This window comes from Trachurus trachurus, assembly GCF_905171665.1.
Source record: "Trachurus trachurus genome assembly, chromosome: 20".
Taxonomy (NCBI): Eukaryota; Metazoa; Chordata; class Actinopteri; order Carangiformes; family Carangidae; genus Trachurus; species Trachurus trachurus.
The window spans coordinates 383,962-404,465 of NC_139911.1; the positions used below are offsets into that span (position 1 = coordinate 383,962).

The 20,504-nt window shown below is 45.7% G+C and overlaps 1 protein-coding gene across 2 annotated transcripts in view; it reads left to right on the forward strand.

Moving 5' to 3' along the window:
- arhgef4 (Rho guanine nucleotide exchange factor (GEF) 4) overlaps positions 1-19,800 on the forward strand; it is a gene marked incomplete at its 5' end in the record, with an annotated part of 37,119 nt that extends 17,319 nt beyond the window's left edge. For both annotated transcript variants that reach the window (XM_083995842.1, XM_083995841.1), the window contains 10 exons: positions 2,713-2,864; positions 12,137-12,316; positions 12,619-12,819; positions 13,937-14,116; positions 15,167-15,399; positions 16,134-16,263; positions 16,409-16,540; positions 18,445-18,694; positions 18,969-19,046; positions 19,450-19,800. In XM_083995842.1, coding sequence (XP_083851968.1) covers positions 12,191-12,316; positions 12,619-12,819; positions 13,937-14,116; positions 15,167-15,399; positions 16,134-16,263; positions 16,409-16,540; positions 18,445-18,694; positions 18,969-19,046; positions 19,450-19,607 — 1,488 coding nt within the window. In that variant the 3' untranslated portion in view covers positions 19,608-19,800. The remainder of the gene's footprint in view (positions 1-2,712; positions 2,865-12,136; positions 12,317-12,618; positions 12,820-13,936; positions 14,117-15,166; positions 15,400-16,133; positions 16,264-16,408; positions 16,541-18,444; positions 18,695-18,968; positions 19,047-19,449) is intronic.
- Between the last annotated feature and the right edge of the window lie 704 nt (positions 19,801-20,504).

Below are 20,504 nucleotides of genomic sequence, written 5' to 3' on the forward strand. Positions count from 1 at the left end.
CCCATATACACACAAAAAAAACACACACAAAGCCCATTCACATCACTGCTCTGTTGTGTGATCTCATCAGTGTCTCAGTCACAACTCAAACACACACACACACACACACACACACACACACACACACACACACACACACACACACACACACACACACACACACACACACACACACACACACACACACTCTGTCTGACCGGCGCTGCAGTAAACAGTAAACAACAGAGTTTAGTTTCTCTCTTCTCTCAGTGAAGATGTGAACCTGGTTTAACCCTGATGCTAAATTGACAAATTAGACCATGGACCCTCATTGGACAACATTTTAAAGCAAACACCAGAAATACTTAAATATATTTGTTCTGAGACTGAAGAATGTTAGCTACTTTTTTAGTTGATCTATATTCAAATTAGGATATTGCATTTTTGGAAATATTGTAGAGAAATGTCTAGAAAAAAAGTGGTACAATTCTTCCAAAAACATTTACAGTAAACATGTCTAGGAAAATGTGGTCAAAATCCCCCCCCGCCCCCCCCCCCCCCCCCCCAAAAAAAAAAAAAAGATTCTAGAAAAACAGAGTTAAAAAGTTTCTAGAAAAAAGACTCTGATCTTACCAGGTTGGTTTTCAGCCAAGAGACGTTCCATTCTCCCTGGAACTAGTTACTAGGCATTGGTTTAACCAGAACTAGAGACAAGGGACACATGGAGCTGATGTTCTGTCCCTTTTCCACAGATTAAAATAGTTCCCAGGTGCTTAAAGACAAGTCTGGGGCCAAGAGCCTTCAGAAAGGGATATTTCCATAATATGTATATAAAAATCTTTATATACAGCTCTGGAAAAAATTAAGAGACCACTCCCAAAATGATCAGTTTCTCTGGTTTTACTATTTATAGGTATGTGTTTGAGTAAAATTCAAATTTTTTGTTTTATTCTATCAACTACCGACAACATTTCTCCCAAAATTGAAAAAAAAAATATTGTCATTTAGAGCTTTTATTGGCTAATGACTAAACTAGTCTAAACAACAAAAATATCGTCTTACTCAAAGTCTTTTCAGACCTTGAATAATAATAATAATAATGCAAATAAAACATGTTGATATTTATTCCTAAACAACACAGCAAGAATATTTTAACTCAGGAAAAGAAAAGAACGGCTGTCGTACATGTAGAGATGCTTTTAAGAAACATTTGTGAAAGTGGTCTCCTTCTTATCTATCTAGATCTAAATGGAGCAGAGTTAAGGTGGAAATCCTACAGAGTTCCTCTTTAACGATGGCCGACAGCCCCTCCCACTCTGTGAGGTCATGCAGTGCTGCCCCCCCCCGAGGTCGACCCCGGTCACTTCACCGCTGTTACGTGACGTTTCCCCTCAGGCTGCTTCTTCCTTTAAGTGCATCTCTGTCTCGTCACCGGTGTGTGTGTGTGTGTGTGTGTGTGTGTGTGTGTGTGTGTGTGTGTGTGTGTGTGTGTGTGTGTGTCCATCTCTCTCTGTCTTCTGTCTCCACGGTGATTTGTCGCCGTGGAGACAACATCCTCCGTGGCGACAGCTGTCGGCGCCTGTGATCAGGTGTGTGTGTATTTTTAGCGGCGGCGGCGCTGCAGGTAAAAGGAACAAACGCTCCGTCACTTCACAGCTGAGTTATTTTTACTCCTGTCTGATGTCGACGGAACAATAAAGTTTATTAATAAGAAGAAAATAATAAAGTTTATTGAAGAGCTGAGCCAGCGAGGGAGGGAGGGAGCGGCCATGTTGATGTCACAGGTCACAAACAGCTGACGGAGGCAGCTGATGGATCGCCATGGTTACCAGGTTTCTGTGTTAACTCCTCCTGCTCGGAGACGGTCGTCATGGTTACACCTGAGCTGAAGACATGAAATGATCATCATGTATGTTCATGTATGAAGCCGTGGTATGACATCACTCTGTTGCTCAGAGTTCATCCTTGATTGGTTGATTATTGGTTATTGATTCCTGCCTGAACAGCTGCGTCCAGATGTTCAGCTTCAGTCTCGGTCATGAACTTGTCCGTGTCAGATGATGTCACTGTGTGGTGTGTTGTTGACACGGTAACACACAGCCACGGGCAGAGCTCAGCTGCTCCGTCGCCATAGTAACAGCACTGACACACTTTCCTGCTGAGTTCATGGTCTTTGTTCCTACAGCTGCAGCTGCCAATCACCGATCTGATCAATCTATTGATTAGGACGGTGGTTCTCAAACTGTTTTACATCAAGGACCTAAACTGACACAAATGAGACCTCGGACCCACTGGACAAACACCAGAAATACACAAACATTTGTTCCGAGACTGAAAACGTCACTTTTTTAGTCAATATACGTTCATATTAGGGCCAATGGCGTGAATTTGTGGAAATATTGTAGAGAATTTCTGGTAACAAAACTGGTACAATTTCTCCAGAAACATTTACGTAAACATTTCTACTTTTTCAAAAATTCTAGAAAAAGTTGGTTTTCTAAACATTTCCAAAATAAATATATAAATAAATAAAGTAAAAAAGAAAAAAAAAGTGGTAAAAAACTTCCATTAAAAAAAACTGTGGTCAAATTTCTCCCAAAACGTTTTTCAGAATTCCTAGAAAAAGTGGTCAAATTTCAAGAAAAGTTGGAGACCACTGGATCAGGATGCAGTTGGTTTACAGCTGATTGTGTGTGTGTGTGTAATATTAACCTCTGCCCCCCCCCCTCACAGCGGTAGTGATTCCTGACGGCGCCTCAGAGAAGGCGGGGTTTGGAGACGAGCTCGGCAGCGAGGAGGATCTGCTCTACGAGGACTTCCGTGGCTCCGGTCACCGCTTCGGTCACCCGGGGGGAGGAGGGGGGGAGCAGCTCGCCATCAACGAGGTAGGTGGAGAATTTCATGGTCGAAGGTCAAAGGTCAAGATCACTGTGACATCACAAACTAATTATGACAGTTTTACCAAAGATCCTCTATATTCTAACAAGATGTCTCACTACAAGTTGCTCCAATGATATGAAACGTTACAGCTCCACTTCCTGTCTCCTAAAGTGGGCGTGGTCACCGTCCCTCCACCTCCTGTTGTGAATGTGTGTGTGGATTTATTTAAGTTGTAAAGGAAAGTTAGATGTTTATACTGTATTTACCCATGAGAGCATAAATATTTGTGGGCCTTTGTAGAGATTCGTGTCAGATCTGAAGAGTGTGTTGTTTTCATGTCTAAATGTTCAGTAGAGATGTGTGTTGTGATAAAATGAGTCCAATATTTACTTCAGCTAAAGAATCGACCACAATCTGAGGTCATGTCCACTTCTCCCATTGGAGTCAAAAGACTCAAGACCTGCTGCTGCTGGTCTCCTAAAGGGGGCGGAGTCATTGTCTGGTCTCCTAAAGGGGGCGGAGTCACGGTCTGCTGGTCTCCTAAAGGGGGCGGAGTCACGGTCTGGTCTCCTAAAGGGGGCGGAGTCACGGTCTGCTGGTCTCCTAAAGGGGGCGGAGTCACGGTCTGGTCTCCTAAAGGGGGCGGAGTCACGGTCTGCTGCTGGTCTCCTAAAGGGGGCGGAGTCACGGTCTGGTCTCCTAAAGGGAGCGGAGTCACGGTCTGTTAGTCTCCTAAAGGGAGCGGAGTCACGGTCTGTTGGTCTCCTAAAGGAGGCGGAGTCACGGTGTTGGTCTCCTAAAGGGGGCGGAGTCACGGTCTGGTCTCCTAAAGGGAGCGGAGTCACGGTCTGTTGGTCTCCTAAAGGAGGCGGAGTCACGGTCTGCTGGTCTCCTAAAGGAGGCGGAGTCACGGTCTGTTGGTCTCCTAAAGGGGGCGGAGTCACGGTCTGCTGGTCTCCTAAAGGAGGCGGAGTCACGGTCTGCTGGTCTCCTAAAGGGGGCGGAGTCACGGTCTGCTGGTCTCCTAAAGGAGGCGGAGTCACGGTCTCATTGTCTCCTAAAGGGGGCGGAGTCACGGTCTGTTGGTCTCCTAAAGGAGGCGGAGTCACGGTCTCATTGTCTCCTAAAGGAGGCGGAGTCACGGTCTCATTGTCTCCTAAAGGGGGCGGAGTCACGGTCCGCTGGTCTCCTAAAGGGGGCGGAGTCACGGTCCGCTGGTCTCCTAAAGGGGGCGGAGTCACGGTCTGCTGGTCTCCTAAAGGAGGCGGAGTCACGGTCTCATTGTCTCCTAAAGGGGGCGGAGTCACGGTCTGTTGGTCTCCTAAAGGGGGCGGAGTCACAGTCTGTTGGTCTCCTAAAGGGGGCGGAGTCACGGTCTGTTGGTCTCCTAAAGGGGGCGGAGTCACGGTCCGCTGGTCTCCTAAAGGGGGCGGAGTCACGGTCTGCTGGTCTCCTAAAGGAGGCGGAGTCACGGTCTCATTGTCTCCTAAAGGGGGCGGAGTCACGGTCTGCTGGTCTCCTAAAGGGGGCGGAGTCACGGTCTGCTGGTCTCCTAAAGGGGGCGGAGTCACGGTCTCATTGTCTCCTAAAGGGGGCGGAGTCACGGTCCGCTGGTCTCCTAAAGGGGGCGGAGTCACGGTGTTGGTCTCCTAAAGGGGGCGGAGTCACAGTCTGTTGGTCTCCTAAAGGGGGCGGAGTCACGGTCTGGTCTCCTAAACCATCTTTGGTTAAACTCAAAGTTAAAGTGTCAAACTTCAAACTTCACTGTGACATCATCATAATGTTTGTCACCGTAGTAACCATGTTTCCTGTAACATGTAACCTTAACAACCAGAAGCTCAGCTCATATTTTTGATATTTCTGATGTTTCATAACTCTAATGTAAACAAAGAGGGAGAGACTGTGTAAACCTGTGTAAACCTGTGTGTGTGTGTGTCTCTCTGTGTGTGTGTGTGTGTGTGTGTGTGTGTGTGTGTGTGTGTGTGTGTGTGTGTGTGTGTGTGTGTGTGTGTGTGTGTGTGTGTGTGCGTGTGTGCGTGTTTGTTTGTGTGTGTGTGTGTCTCTCTGTGTGTGTGTGTGTGTGTGTGTGTGTGTGTGTGTGTGTGTGCGTGTGTGCGTGTGTGTCTGGTGTGTGTGTGTGTGTGTGTGTGTGTGTGACGCAGCAGAGGAAAATGTCTCTCTACCTTCTGGTGAAAACAAGCTCTGAGGCTGCTGCATTATTTGGTTGTCATGGAAACCTGCTGTGGATGGTGCTGATGCACCAGCTCAGTGGAGGGGAGAGTGTGTGTGTGTGTGTGTGTGTGTGTGTGTGTGTGTGTGTGTGCAGCCTGTCAGACACGACTCGGGGCTCAGACAGTTATATTAAAACAGGTAATAACCTGTCACTGAGCTTCAGTCTGTGTTGGCTCCGCCCCCCTCACCCTCAGCGCCCTCTGATTGGTCGATAGTGGAGATTGACAGCCAATCAGAGCAGATATATCCAGGCAACAGTGTGTGTGTGTGTGTGTGTGTGTGTGTGTGTGTGTGTGTGTGTGTGTGTGTGTGTGTGTGTGTGTGTGTGTGTGTGTGTGTGTGTGTGTGTGTGTGTGTGTGTGTGTGTGTGTGTGTGAGAGAGAGAGGAGTCGACTCTCTGCTGCCTCCGTGTGACTCAGACTGGAACAACACACAGCTACACAAACACAACACAACACCTTACTGATCACTAATCAATGAAGAAGAGCAGAGAAACAACAATAACACAACTCAACACACAACATTAACACACATTAAAACACATTTGATTTTAATAATCATATATATACAGAAATGCACCGTCACATTCTTCATTCTTCTTTTTGGTGATGAGGTTTGTATTATATTTTGAAACCTACTACCACCTCTTCTATTGTTTTAAAATATTTTTCTTTTTATATTCTTGTATCTTTATTTAATCTATGCAAATGACCAGAAGGTAAAGTAAGAATTTCACTGTATTTACTATATAAATACTATAATTATATGTGACAAATAACGTGAACTTGAACTTGAAACATTAAAATAATCAGATCATTACATCATTTTATAATATAACTAATTCTAGTAACTAATTCATTCATTTGATTTAGAATCAAATCAGTGAGTTGAAGAATGAACGTATGTGACTGCAGCACACACACAGATACACACACACACACACACACACACACACACACACACACACACACACACACACACACACACACACAGTTTCCCTAGAGATCCATCCATTATTCTGCATGGCCTCTCCATCGTACCGCTCCCTCTCCTCCCTCTCCTCCCCCCTCCCAGAGGTTGGTTGCTATGGCGCTGCCTCAGCTACTCCGGTATCCAGGATACGCTGACACATCCCCGGCCCTGATTGGCTGCCGTGTGAGTGAGGGGGAGGGGCCACGGAGAGAGAGGAAGGAGAGGAAGGGAAGGGAAGGAGGAGAGAAAAAAAAAAGAGAAGTGGGTGATGGTGATGGAGGCAGCGCAGCTTCAGGCTCGACACCATCAGCTCCATCTTTACTGAGCCACGAGGAGGAGGAGGAGGAGGAGAGGAGGAGGAGCAGCTGTTTACAGAAGGAGAAGAGGAGAAGAGGAAGAGAAGAGGAGGAGGAGGAGGAGGAGGAGGAGAGATGACGATGAAGAGGAGAGATGCAGCGTCGTTCATCCTGACGTCCTGACCGACAGAGAAGAGAAACAGGGAGGGGAAAAGGAGCGAGGAGAAAGGAGCCGAGGAGGAGGAGGAGGAGAGGAGGAGGAGGAGGAGCAGCTGTTTACAGAAGGAGAAGAGGAGGAGGAGAAGAGAAGGAGAAGAGGAGAAGAGGAGGAGGAGAAGAGGAGAAGAGGAGGAGGAGGAGGAGTAGAGATGCAGCGTCGTTCATCCTGACGTCCTGACCGACAGAGAGAAGAGAAACAAGGAGGGGAAAAGGAGCCAAGGAGGAGAGGAGGAGCAGCTGTTTTCAGAAGGAGAGAAGGAGCAGAGGAGGAGAGGAGGAGGAGGAGCTGCACTTCTTCACGCTGACTCTCCGGCCCCCCCTGACGCCGCCGGCGGCCGGCGACGGCACCGTGGCAGGAGAAGCAGCGGCGGCGGCGGCAGCGAGCGGCCGAGAACAGAGGAGAGGAGCGGCGGTAAAGGAGGAGAGGGAGGAGGAGGAGCAGAGGGACGCTGCTGACGGAGGAGGAGGAGGAGGAGGAGGGGGGAGGAGAGGGAGGCGGGGGGGAGGAGGAGGAGGAGGAGGAGAAGCGGTGTGGTGCGGCGGCGGCTCGGCGCTGAGGGAGCGGCGGCAGCGGGGGAGGGGCGGAGGTGAGGAGGAGGAGGAGGGGGAGGAGGAAGACGAGGCCCGGGGGCTGCTGCTGATGGCCCGGGGGGGCGGTGGGGGGCTCGGGGGGGTCGGGGGGCTCGGGGGGGGGCCGGTGGAGCAGCCGCCAGCAGCAGCAGCAGCAGCAGAGGGTCGGCCTGGTCAACACCGTGCTGCGCTGCAACATGCCCCCCGACACACAGAAGGTGGTCGTCTTCATCATCATGATGCTGCTCATCGTCATCAACGTGGTGCTCATGTTCCTGCTCGCCTTCCAGTAGACACACACACACAGAGACACAAAGAGACAGAGAGACAGAGATACAAAGACTCACAAAGACACAGACACACAGAGACAGAGATACAAAGATACAGACACAAACACACAAAGACACACGGATGCTTGTACGAGGCTGAGCAGCTGAGAACAGGACAAAAGGAAGAGGAGGAGGAGGAAGGTGGATGGGAGTCCAACATGGCAGCAGCAGATCACAGGTACAAGGAGGAGGAGGAGGAGGAGGGGCCAGGTGTGTGTGTGTGTGTCTGTGATAGTGTGTGTACAACTGTGTCACTTTCATCCTTGACATCTCTGTATGTGTGTGTGTGTGTGTGTGCAGGGCCGGCCCTAAGCAAAGCTTTATTCTGGGGCCTCAATAGACCATCATCATCATAATAATCCTGTAATAATAACATCTCTACACTGCAAAAACTCAAATATCTTACCAAGAATCAGGGTTCCCACTTGGAAAATGGTTGACCAATTTTCCAGTTATGGAAAACACATGGAAAATGAGAAAAAAACAAGTTAAATGTCCTGGGAAATGATCTATCACATCCGCTACCAGAGCTCTGTTTGTTTGCTGTTTTCAGGCCTCACTAAGGATTTATTTACTGGAAAAAAAGTGCCTAGTGAGAAAACTAGAGACTTGGAGTTGATGAGTGTTTCCATGTTTGTGTTGTTCTATGATAAATTCATAGGAATTTCTAAGCATGTATCTGTAAGAGGTTATTGCATAACTTAGAGCCACAGACTGCACATCTTTAAACCAGACGGAAAGAGTTTAGTTTTGACTAGAAATGAGACAAATATTCTTGGAAAGATTTTGAGTTTTTGCAGTGTATGATAATATCCACATGTTTCTTCAGCTGTAACATCTGCATTACGATGACATCATGAATGAAACTGTGAACTCATCATCACACAACAGCTTCAACACAACACGTTTCCTGAGTGGCTGTGATTGGCTGCTGAGTCCAGTCACATGACCAGTTTGAAACGCAGCTTCAGTTTAAACGTTAGAGCTTCACAAAGTGAATGTGGTTTCTGCATTGTGTTCTGGATGAAGTCAGAGAATCAGCTCTGTGACTAAAACACCAGTTTCTACTAATACTAGTAGTACTACTACAGGTTTCTGATCCTTCAGAGTTTAGTTCAGTGAGATAATCTCCACATATGAACTCCTTTTCTACCGTATCTGAAGCTTAATGCGACGTCCAGAAGTAACAAGCTAACGTTAGGCTTTAACGGACGACTACACATCACCACCACTAAACTTTCCACTGGTTTCAGCTGCACGATGTTAAAAACATTGTCTAATGGGGAAATGGGACGTTTCTACTTGTTGAAGAGCCATAAATAACATCAGATAACCTCCATAAGACACTTTGGTCTGTTGGTGATAGTAGAATGAATCTCCTTGTTGTTTACAACTACTTCCTGGTAGAAAACCAGCATGAGAACAGTTCGGATGAGAGTTTCTCTATATTTATCTCATTTTTCATGTTACTATATCACCGTTTAGACTAATCTGATGTTTGTAAAGTTTATAAAACCAATGATTGGACAAACATTACTATTTCTGTGTGCACATTTTTGTAATTAGTCACGGTTATCATAGATTAGCCGGGCTAACGGTTAGCTACCTGTTTAACTTTAATAACTCAGTGACTCAATAAACGCTCCATGAAAAAATATTTTCTCCAGCGGATATCTGAGTTCCAACATGACTGAGCTAACTGGAGTAGTTTCATGTCGTGTCCCACAACGGGAGGGTTTTAACAGCTGACGTCCTGCTGTTAGCTTAGCTACCGCCGTTAGCTTAGCTACTGCTGTTAGCTTAGCTATGGTCGTTAGCTTAGCTACCGTTAGCTTAGCTACCGTTAGCTGTCCCTGTCAGCTGAGCCACTGATGCTTTCTAGACACTGTGATTCCCCCAAACTGAATAAATACAACACATAGCAACACAAAACACACACAGAAATAGTAATGTTTCTTCAATCATTTCAGATTTGTCTAAACGGTGATAGGGCGTGAAAAATATGAGATATAGCTAAACTCTCGTTCTACTACTGTTCTCATTTACATTACAGCTGGTTTTCTACCAGAAGTAGAATGTAAACAACAAGGAGATTCGGTCTATACTGATATTGATCATTTACACACTACAAACTTATTTCATTCTTCTAATCTGTCGTTACAACTCATCCTCCCAGACTGACGTGTTTTTACTCATTGATGGTTTTTATTGAACCAGATTCAGCTCAAAGTTGATTTACACTGAAACAGCTGAGTGACAAACTGAATGTCAGAATAAACCAATAGACGATGTCATCTGTTCTTTGTGTTGTTTTTTTGTTTTTAAGTAAACTGCAGCAACAATGTGACCAATTACAAAGAATAACTGTAACTAATGTAACTAGACAGAAGCTACACTAACAGTAGTTGGCTTATTGGGCCGTGCTCTGTGTGTGTGTGTGTGTATGTGTATGTGTGTGTGTGTGTGTGTTACGTCCTCTCGGCTCATTGGCTCCCATCGGTCACGTGACCCTTCAGACTGTTTTCATATTAAAACCATTCACAGTATTTTAGATCTTTATTGATTGTTTAATTATCAATGCATTGATCTGTGTCCAGCTCATTGATCTGTATGTTAATTAATGCATGAATATATTATTGATGATGTCATCGACACATGTGCACATCTGTCTGTTCATGTTCAGGTCTGAGTCTTTAACATTAATGACACCAACTTATATACATATTAACCATTTAAATGTATGTTGCTTTAATAAACGTATATCAAACACATGAAATTAACACAAATGGTCCAAAACATTTTATTTTATATAAAAATATTCATCACAGATTTTGATTATAGAAATTCTGCTGTGGGTTTTTCACCAGTGTTATAAACTAAACTCGTATCCTCATGTTTGTATGTGATGATGATGATGATGATGATGATGATGATGATGCACATCACACACATCAGGTCAGACGTCATGTGTCTTTGTGTGTGTGTGTGTGTGTGATATCAACTACTATAACAGAGTGTAATGAACCTTTAAGATGATGTAACTCTCTACAGCTACAGCTGATCAAATCAGATCAGATTAATCTAAATAAGTTTATTGATACGAGTGGAAATAGAATTAAAATCTAAACATACAGAATCTAAAACACGACTGGATGAGAATAAAAAACGTTAAAGGGACAACGAGGAGTTTTGGAAAAGCGAAGCGTTTTCACACTACATTTATGAGCCTCCGCGCGCACCGTACATTTCTTTGACCCGGCGCAAGACGGACTCATGTTTTCATTCATCAAAAATTAAAGTCAGAGGTTCAAAGAGGTTCACATACCATCGTAGTTCCGACCATAAACGGCGATTCTGCGGCGTTATTCTCATAACTCGCCATGAAGGAAACGCTGGTCGGCTCGACCAGCATTTCCGCCACCACTAATAATAACAAAATAACGATAGAGACAGATCGATATATTTAGCGAAAATGGAGCCATTAACAAGTGTGAGTAGCGGAGATTCATCCACATTAACGTGAGACTTTTTTATAACCGAATAGAAACTCCTCGTTGTCCCTTTAAAAGAAAAATTTTAATTAAAGAAACTGAAACAACGTGGTGAGACGTTCGAGTCCCTCTGTGACTGTAGGAAACTGTAGTGACACGTCTCAAACTGTCCCTCATGTTATCACATATAACAGCTTTTTCCCAGTGTCACCTGAACGCACCACGTAAACAAACAGAGACACGAGGACGAAGAGGAAGATGAGGACGATGAGGACGCTGCATGTCCGTCCTCGTCTTTACTCATCATGAGTGTAAATGTTAAACATTAGGCAAGACATCTTTATTTATATAACACATTCATACCAAGGCAACTCAGTGTGCTTTACATAAAGACTAAACATCACCAGGTGTGTGTGTGTGTGTGTGTGTGTGTGTGTGTGTGTGTGTGTGTGTGTGTGTGTGTGTGTGTGTGTGTGTGTGTGTGTGTGTGTGTGTGTGTGACCAGCGTTCAGCAGAGAGGACGAGGAGAGAAGGTGATGTGGGCGTGTTGCCTAGCAACAGCCTCATCGTCTGCTTCCCTCGTCGTCATGAGGACGAGTGGAGCTGAGAGGGAGGTGGGATCGTGATCACACTGTAAAAACTCTAAATCTCACCAAGAATATTTGTCTTATTTCTAGTCAAAACAAATCTCATTCTACTTAAAATAAGACTCATCACATTAAAAAGCAGCTTGTTTTTAGACACTTTTTACTTCTTTCAAGCAGATTTTCACTTGAAATAAGTAGAAAAATCTGATAGTGGAGCAAGTTTTTCTTTATTATTACAAGCGCAAAAAACTTACTTTCACTGGCAGATTTTTCTACTAATTTCAAGTGAAAATTAGTTTGAAACAAGTGAAAATGATCTAAAAACAAGTTCATTTTTAGGTGATGAGTCTTATTTTATGTGGAAAGAGATTAGTTTTGACTAGAAATGAGACAAATATTCTTGTAAAGATGTTGAGTTTTTGCAGTGCAGGAGGTGAATCAAACAGATTTGTGTGTGTGAGAGAGTTCATCCTCAGTGATGTCACAGCCTTTGACCTTTGACCTTTGACCTTGGCTGTGTGTGTGAGTGGCGGTGCGTTCGCTGCGGTCGGGACATCTGAACCTCGTGTCGTCCTGTGCAGCTCATCAGCGATGGCAGCGTGGTGTTCGCCGAGGCGCTGTGGGACCACGTCACCATGGACGACCAGGAGCTGGGCTTCAAGGCCGGTGATGTCATCGAGGTAGTGGACGCCACCAACAAGGAGTGGTGGTGGGGGCGCATCATGGACAGCGAGGGCTGGTTCCCCGCCAGCTTCGTACGGGTGAGACCAGCTAGCACCACAAAAACTCTACATCTGTCCAAGAATATTTGTCTTATTTCTTGTCAAAATGTCTCATTTCTAGTCAAAACTAATTGAGATTAGCTGCTTTTTAATGTGATGAGTCTTATTTTAGGTAGAATGAGATTTGTTTTGACTAGAAATGACATTTTGACTAGAAATAAGACAAATATTCTTGGTAAGATGTTTGAGTTTTTGCAGTGCATCGATTGATTAGATGTGATTGGCTCCACTTCCTGTCATGTGGTGGATGACTCACCCCCCCCCCCCCCTCTGGTCCTCAGCTGCGTGTGAACCAGGACGAGCCGATGGAGGAGTTCCTGTCGGGGCGGGAGGAGGCGGCGGCCGGCGAGGTCGACCAGGCCGGACTGGGACTCGGACTGGGACCCGGTCTGCCCTGCAAGGAGCAGATGAGGACCAACGTCATCAACGAGATCATGAGCACAGAGAGAGACTACATCAAACACCTGAAGGACATCTGTGAGGTCAGGGCACATGACACACACCCCCCCCCCCTCTGAAAGATCATTAGGAACATCATCACACGAAGGGAGAGAAGGAAGGAAGGGAAAAACGAAAGAAAGATAGAAGGAGGGAGGGAACAGTTTGGATCAATTGGGCCAAAAAGGAAGGAAGAAGTAAGGACGAAGGGAAGGAAGGAAGGAAAAGATGGGAGGAAAGAAGGACAGGGAAAAGGAAGGAAAGATAGATGGAAGGAGGGAATAGATTGGGTTAATTGGGTCAAAAAGGAAGGAAGGAAGGAAGGAAGGAAGGAAGGAAGGAAGGAAGGAAGGAAGGAAGGAAGGAAAGAAGGAAGGATGGAGGAAGGGAAGAGATCCACAGAATCTGGAATTAGATTCACACCAGGTTTGTTTAGTTCACTAGAAACAGACTTTGTTCTGGCTTCACTGGTTTGGTCCAGAGTCTGAAACGAACCCTGGTACGATTCGTTTGTGGTGTGAATCCAATCCAAACCTTTTCCAAACAAAAATGCAACATCCAAGCGCCTCTTTTGGATTCAACAGGCTTCAGTTGTTGTCTGAAAATGCAGAAGTCATCACTCAAAAACATTTATATGCTGGAGAGGAGGCACAAAGATGCATTAGTCTACTGTGAAGTCTAGTGTGAAGGTTTTAAGAGGACTCCGACACAGTGTCGACTCAGAGTAAAAAAACTTTGCCAGATTTACGTCAAAGTGCGAGATGCTAAAGTTCTTTTCCTTTTTAAAGTATAAGAGTCTTTGTCCTTGACCATGTTCAATCAGGAGGTCGAACAAGTGACGTAAACTGGAAATACCAAATTAAAAGAGCAGCCAGAAACTCATGCATGAATCTCCATTGTTACTTTTTATGCAAAATCCAGCCAATATTTTTTATCCAATGACTGAGCGACTTTGGGAAACACGTGCTTTTGTGTACAAAGTTGGTCTGCTTATAAAAATGTTTTAGAAAGCAATGTGAATACGAACTGCACCGAGTAAAAAAGAAAATTTGGTTGGCACCAAAGCAAGTTAACTATCAGACTTTCCTGGTGTGAACTCACTGTTAGCTTGATGAAATCTCTGTTCTGACTCCGCCTCCTTTCTGACTCCGCCCCCTTTAGGGCTACATCAAACAGTGCCGTAAGAGGACGGACATGTTCACGGAGGAGCAGCTCCGCACCATCTTCGGGAACATCGAGGACATCTACCGATTCCAGAGGAAGTTCCTGAAGGGTCTGGAGAAGAAGTTCAACAAGGAGCAGCCGCACCTGAGCGAGATCGGCTGCTGCTTCCTGGAGCACGTGAGTCACTGAGCTCAGCTGTAGAGCAGCAGCTGTTCCTGATAGACTGAGGCCCCGTTTATACGTACCCGCTTATTTAAAAAAAACTGAGACATTAACCATCGTTTTCACCCTCCGTTTAGACGCAAACGGAGAAATCGCCCCTGAAAACGATGCTTTTTAAAAACTCTGGCCAGAGTGGAGATTTTGGAAAACTCCGTTTGCACATTTGCATGTAAACAGAGAAAAACGGAGATTTGGGTAGCCGACGTCAGACCGAGTCTAACCGTAACCATATTACATAAATAAATAAAATAAACAAATAATAATAATGATAAAATTTAATGCAGACTGATGTGTTCATTGTAAAACATTTATTTATTGATGTAACGTTAAATGGGGTGATTTCTGTACAGAGCCCCGAGGCTGCATGAAGCTTCACTTTTCATTCAAACAAACTAATGTTACTGCCACAATTGTTAGATTTCATCAATGAGACCAACATTTATCTCCTAGAAATACTTTAACCAGCCGGTGGTAAACCTCTAAAAACCTGTGGGTAAGTTAATTAGCGATGGTTTTCTCCCCCGGGATGAGGACGGAGGTTGGCCGGCCGAGCAGCTCTGCAGACCAGCTGCTGTCTCTGTGATGTCCCGGTCGCTGCAGAGCTTCACTTCTCTGAAAAACATCGGAGCAAACTTCTACACAGCCGTCGTTTGGATAAACTGGCTGTATATTTGGGATCTAAACAGTTACTTTCTCACATGAAAAAATATTAAAACTTTACACGCAAGGAGGGCAAATGACGTTGTTGTTGTTGCTGTTGCTATCAGGTTGCTATGCGGGTTCATGTGCGGGGTTCTGATTGGCTAACGTGGGCTTGAGCTTCTCGCTACACTGCCACCTACAGGTTTGCTCTTGACGGCATAAATACACGGGTCAGTGTAAACGAAAACCTTTCTGAAAACGGACTGGTGTGCGGAGAGGGTGAAATGTCCCTTTATGAAAAGTAGTCTGACTCAGACCTGAGCTCTAACCCCCCCTCCCTCTGTGTCCTCTGTGTCCCGGCAGCAAACGGACTTCCAGATCTACTCGGAGTACTGCAACAACCACCCCAACGCCTGCCTGCAGCTGTCCAGACTGATGAAGGTCAACAAGTACGTCTTCTTCTTCGAGGCGTGTCGGCTGCTGCAGAAGATGATCGACATCTCTCTGGACGGATTCCTGCTCACGCCCGTCCAGAAGATCTGCAAGTACCCGCTGCAGCTGGCCGAGCTGCTCAAGTACACCAACCCCCAGCACCGGTGAGTCGCCTCGGACCAGGACCAGGACCAAGGTCCACGGTCCCAGACTGAGTCTCAATGGCTCCTCTGGTTCAAACACGGTGCAGAGTTTCATGCACTGCAAAAACTCAACATCTCACCAAGAATATTTGTGTTATTTCTAGTCAAAACAAATCTCATTGTACGTAAAATCACATAAAAAGTAGTTTGTTTTTAGACACTTTTTACTTCTTTCAAGCATTTTTTTTACTTGAAATAAATAGAAAAATCTGACAGTGGGGCAAGTTTTTCTTCCTTATTACAAGCAGAAAAAACTTGCTTTCACTGGTAGATTTTTCTACTTATTTCAAGTGAAAATTAGTTTGAAACAAGTGAAAATGATCTAAAAACAAGTTCATTTTTAGGTGAAGAGTCTTATTTTAAGTGGAAAGAGATTAGTTTTGACTAGAAATTAGACATTTTGACAAGAAATAAGACAAATATTCTTGGAAAGAATTAATGTTCATGTAGCATCTGACTAGTCCCAGCCTGGTCAGATGCTACATGAACTGATGAAGCCTCTTGGATGAAGGTGAAACGTCTTCTAGACAAATAACTAAGTCCAGTTGCTTTCGTCGAGATACTATGACCTGGACAAATGAGAATATGCACCGGCTGATTCTTGGAAAGATGTAGAGTTTTTGCAGTGTGAACCTGAGTCCATGCAGCTTGGTGTCTGCTCCTCTGATTGGCTGATGAACGTGTCCGTCCTGCAGAGACTACACAGACGTGGAGGCGGCGCTGAACGCCATGAAGAACGTGGCGCGGCTCATCAACGAGAGGAAGCGACGCCTCGAGAACATCGACAAGATCGCCCAATGGCAGAGCTCCATCGAGGACTGGGAGGTGAGGACGGGAGGCGGCCATGTTGGATCTCTGCTGTCAGAGGGAGAGACGCTCAGTAACACAGTGTGTGTGTGTGTGTGTGTGTGTGTGTGTGTGTGTGTGTGTGTGTGTGTGTGTGTGTGTGTGTGTGTGTGTGTGTGTGCAGGGCGAGGACGTGCTCAGCAGGAGCTCGGAGCTCATCTTCTCCGGAGAGTTGACCAAACTGTCTCAGCCTCAGGCCAAGAGTCAGCAGAGGATGTTCTTCCTGTTCGACCACCAGATGGTTTACTGCAAGAAGGTCAGTTACCACTGCACAGGCTGGAAACAGCTTCAGCAAGAGAAACAAACATTAACATTAAAGGTATAGTACGTAGGAATTCCCCCCATCTAGCGGTGCGGTTGCATATCTGAACGTATTCTTGATGTTGCATTCAGGTGAAATGGGGCAGACGTCAGACAGACAACAGACGCTGCATGTAACAGGATAAACAAGTGGCCTGACAACATGTTGTCATGGTGATGTGGTATTGTTTTAGTAAAATGACATCCGGTTGGTTTGCCGACGGCCGTCTGCCTGACTGCACCTGAATGCAACACCAGTGCCTCCGTTCTTCCTCACACTACACAGTGGTGACAGTTTTAACAGGCTGAGCCGACAGCTCCCATAGATATCTATACTGACTAGATGCTGGTTCCCAGGCAGCTCTATTGAGTGGAATACGTCAACACGGCGGCCATCTTGGTCAGGGGGAAGCCGTGTCTACTTCCTGCATTAGAGGTCTATCTACCATTAACATCACCACAACTCACCGGATATTCAACCCATTTTCAAGATGTTTGGTTTATTATAAATGTCAGACAGATATTTATGATACAACAACCTAACCCTTTTTTATGTATTAAACATACACTTCCATACTCAGACACCCACAGCATAAATACACTGAAATGTGTTCTCCAGGGTCTGACTGGTCTGACTGCTGGTCAGACGTTTATATGTCTATGGTCAGAAACCCCTCACCAAGATGGCCGCCGTGTTGACGTACGCTGAGAAGCAGAAGCAGCATCTAGTCAGTATATAGTATATCTATGGACAGCTCCTGTGGTTACCTACGGTCACGCTGCCACGCAACGTAAACAATGGCGATGCAACATGGCCGCCTCGGTTCGGTGTGTCACGCAGTGTTGTTTTTGGCAGGCATTTTAGATTTAGTCTTAGTCTTTTTGACGAAAATACTTATTAGTTTTAGTCAATTTTAGTCATTCCTATATGTGATAGTTTTAGTCTAGTTTTAGTCGACGAAAACTCAACAAGGTTTTCGTCAAGTTTTAGTCAGTTTCAGTAAAAAAAAAAAAAAAAGTCTTTCAACAAATTAATTCAATAACGGAATGGTTTTACACATAATGTTTCCACCCAATGCCAAATACTTTATGGTCTAAGGATTATCCATTAGCCTACACACAGATAAAGTGGTAACAGTAGTGCATTCAGTTTTTTTTCTGATGGAGTGACGGCAGGTGTGTTGAGCAGAATGTGCGCTGCATGCCAGGTGGTGGACGTGACCACACAAGGATGCAGCAGTGTTGCAGACACTTGTTGATTTTAATGGACAGATTACACGCACAATAAGCAGAAATGTCATGCATTTGAACGTCTGACCACCCGTCAGCGCCGCGGAGCGCCTGCACCGCACTGACCGAGGTCACCAGAGCAGCGGATCACTGCCTGCTGCTCTCTGCCGCTCTGATCAGAAGCACCGGGCGGCGGCGCACCGCGGCTCGTCTCAGCAGCGTTGTTCTGTTGTTGACGGAGCCGTTGCTAAATCGTGTGCAGCTAGTAATGACAATCCATAATATGGAATGTAGAGGCGATCGCAGCCCGACCACTAACATTTACGTCCGTTCTCGTCTCGTCAACGAAAACTCACACACGTCTCGTCATGTTTTCGTCATCAGAGAGCCATGTTCGTCTCGTCACCGTCTCGTTATCGTCATGAAAAAAAGGGGCGTCAACGAAAATATTTCGTCATCGTCATCGTTAACGAAAACAACACTGGTGTCACGGCTGTGATTCCACTTCAGTGAAATACGTATTTATGAAAGACATATTTGGTTTTTGATAATAAAAAGCCAAATAAGTTACACACTGGGACTTTAAAGGGATAGTTCCAGTTCCAGTAACAGAGTCTCCGTGTCCTGCAGGACCTGCTGAGGAGGGACATGCTGTACTATAAAGGGCGTGTGGACATGGACCAGATGGAGGTGGTGGACGTGGAGGATGGGAAGGAGAAGGACTTCAACCTGAGCGTGAAGAACGGCGTGAAGCTGAAGCTGAGCTCGCCGGCCGGAGACCAGCTGCACCTGCTCTGCGCCAAGAAGCCGGAGCAGAAGCAGCGCTGGCTGAGGGCCTTCGCCGACGAGAGGAGGCAGGTGCAGCACGACAGGGACACAGGTGAGGCTGAGGCTCCGCCCACAACACAGCAGCAGATACACCGCCCCCTAGTGGCTGCTGTCACACCTGCAGCTACATGTTTTATCTCTTTTTGTGGTGTAAAAATGTGGAATAGATTAGATGAGAATATAAAAATGTGCAATAACTTAAAACAATTTAAAAGTAAGTACAAACACACACTCTTGGACAGCTATAAATAACTTTTTTTTAACTCTAAACTCTGTGTGTGTGTGTGTGTGTGTGTGTGTGTGTGTGTGTGTGTGTGTGTGCGCAGGCTTCTCTCTGACCGAGGTGCAGAAGAAACAGGCCATGGTGAACGCCTGCAAGAGTCATCCAGCTGGGAAACCTAAAGGTAACAACTACACTGCAAAAACTCTACATCTCACCAAGAATATTTGTCTTATTTCTAGTCAAAACTAAACTCTTTCCACTTAAAATAAGACTCACCACCTATGACCAGAAAAATCTGATAGTGGAGCAAGTTTTTCTTTCTTATTACAAACACAAAAAACCTGCTTTCACTGGCAGATTTTTCTACTTATTTCAAGTGAAAATTTGTTTGAAACAAGTGAAAATGATCTAAAAACAAGTTCATTTTTAGGTGTTGAGTCTTACTTTATATGGAAAGAGATTAGTTTTGACTAGAAATGAGACATTTTGACAAGAAATAAGACATATATGCTGCAGCGTGCTCACACCTGCACCCGACAGTCTGATAGTAATTTGATCTGATGGATGATGTAATCTGATTACAGCGGTGACGCGGCCGTACTACGACTTCCTGCTGAGACAGAAACACCCGTCGTTGCCCACGGCGCTGCCCCAGCAGCAGGTCTTCATGCTGGCCGAGCCCAAACGGAAAGCCTCCACCTTCTGGCACAACATCGGCAGACTGACGCCCTTCAAGAAGTAGAGGAGGAGGAGGAGGAGGAGGAGGAGGAGGAGAGGAGGAAGAGGAGGAAGAACCCTCTGCTCGTGCCTGAACAGACCCTTTTTTATCTTCCTCTCATTTCTTTCCCACATGTGACTTCTCCCTGATGAACTGATGAAGATGAACTGATACAGAGGAGGAGGAGGAGAAGGAGTAAGGAGGAGGAAGAGGAGGTGGAGGAAGAGGAGAAGGAGGAGGAAGAGGAGGAGGAGGAAGAGGAAGAGAAGGAGGAAGAGGAAGAGGAAGAGGAGGAGAAAGGAGGAGGAGTTTGTTTCTGAAAGCACTTTATCGGTTGGTCCACAATCAGACTTGAGAACGGTCTCCTAGCGACACGGGGGGGTTGGAGGGGGGGTCTCCATGGCGACACCTCTGATGTTCACTTCCTGTTTGGACTCGGTCGTTGCCGCCGCCGCCGCCGCCTGTTCCTATTGGAGGAGGAGGAGGGGGAGGGGGAGGGGCTTCTCGCTGCAGATTTATGATTTAAAGGGATAGTCGTACTATTTAGTTAAATTCCCCCATCACCATAACCCCTATAGTCATAGCAGTAGGTTTGTTACCTTTAATTGTCGGTGCAAGCTGTTTTTAGAACGGCGGAGCAGAGCCGTGAGCTGCTCAGAGCTACGCTACGGAGGCTCATTATGGGATTTCTTGGTTTCCCTCATCAAACTCATCAAATACACAATCCAACAACTCCACAACGCTCTGGTGGACAAGTTGTGAGCTGCACATTCACCACGCTATGAGATAATAACACAACGTTACCACACAGAGTTGTTTTAGAGGGAAATACAGAGACTGTTGATGAAAAACTGTCCCTGAAGGCAACGTGCATCAGTGGTTTTGCATGTATTTCCCTCTACAACAACTCTGTGTGGTAAC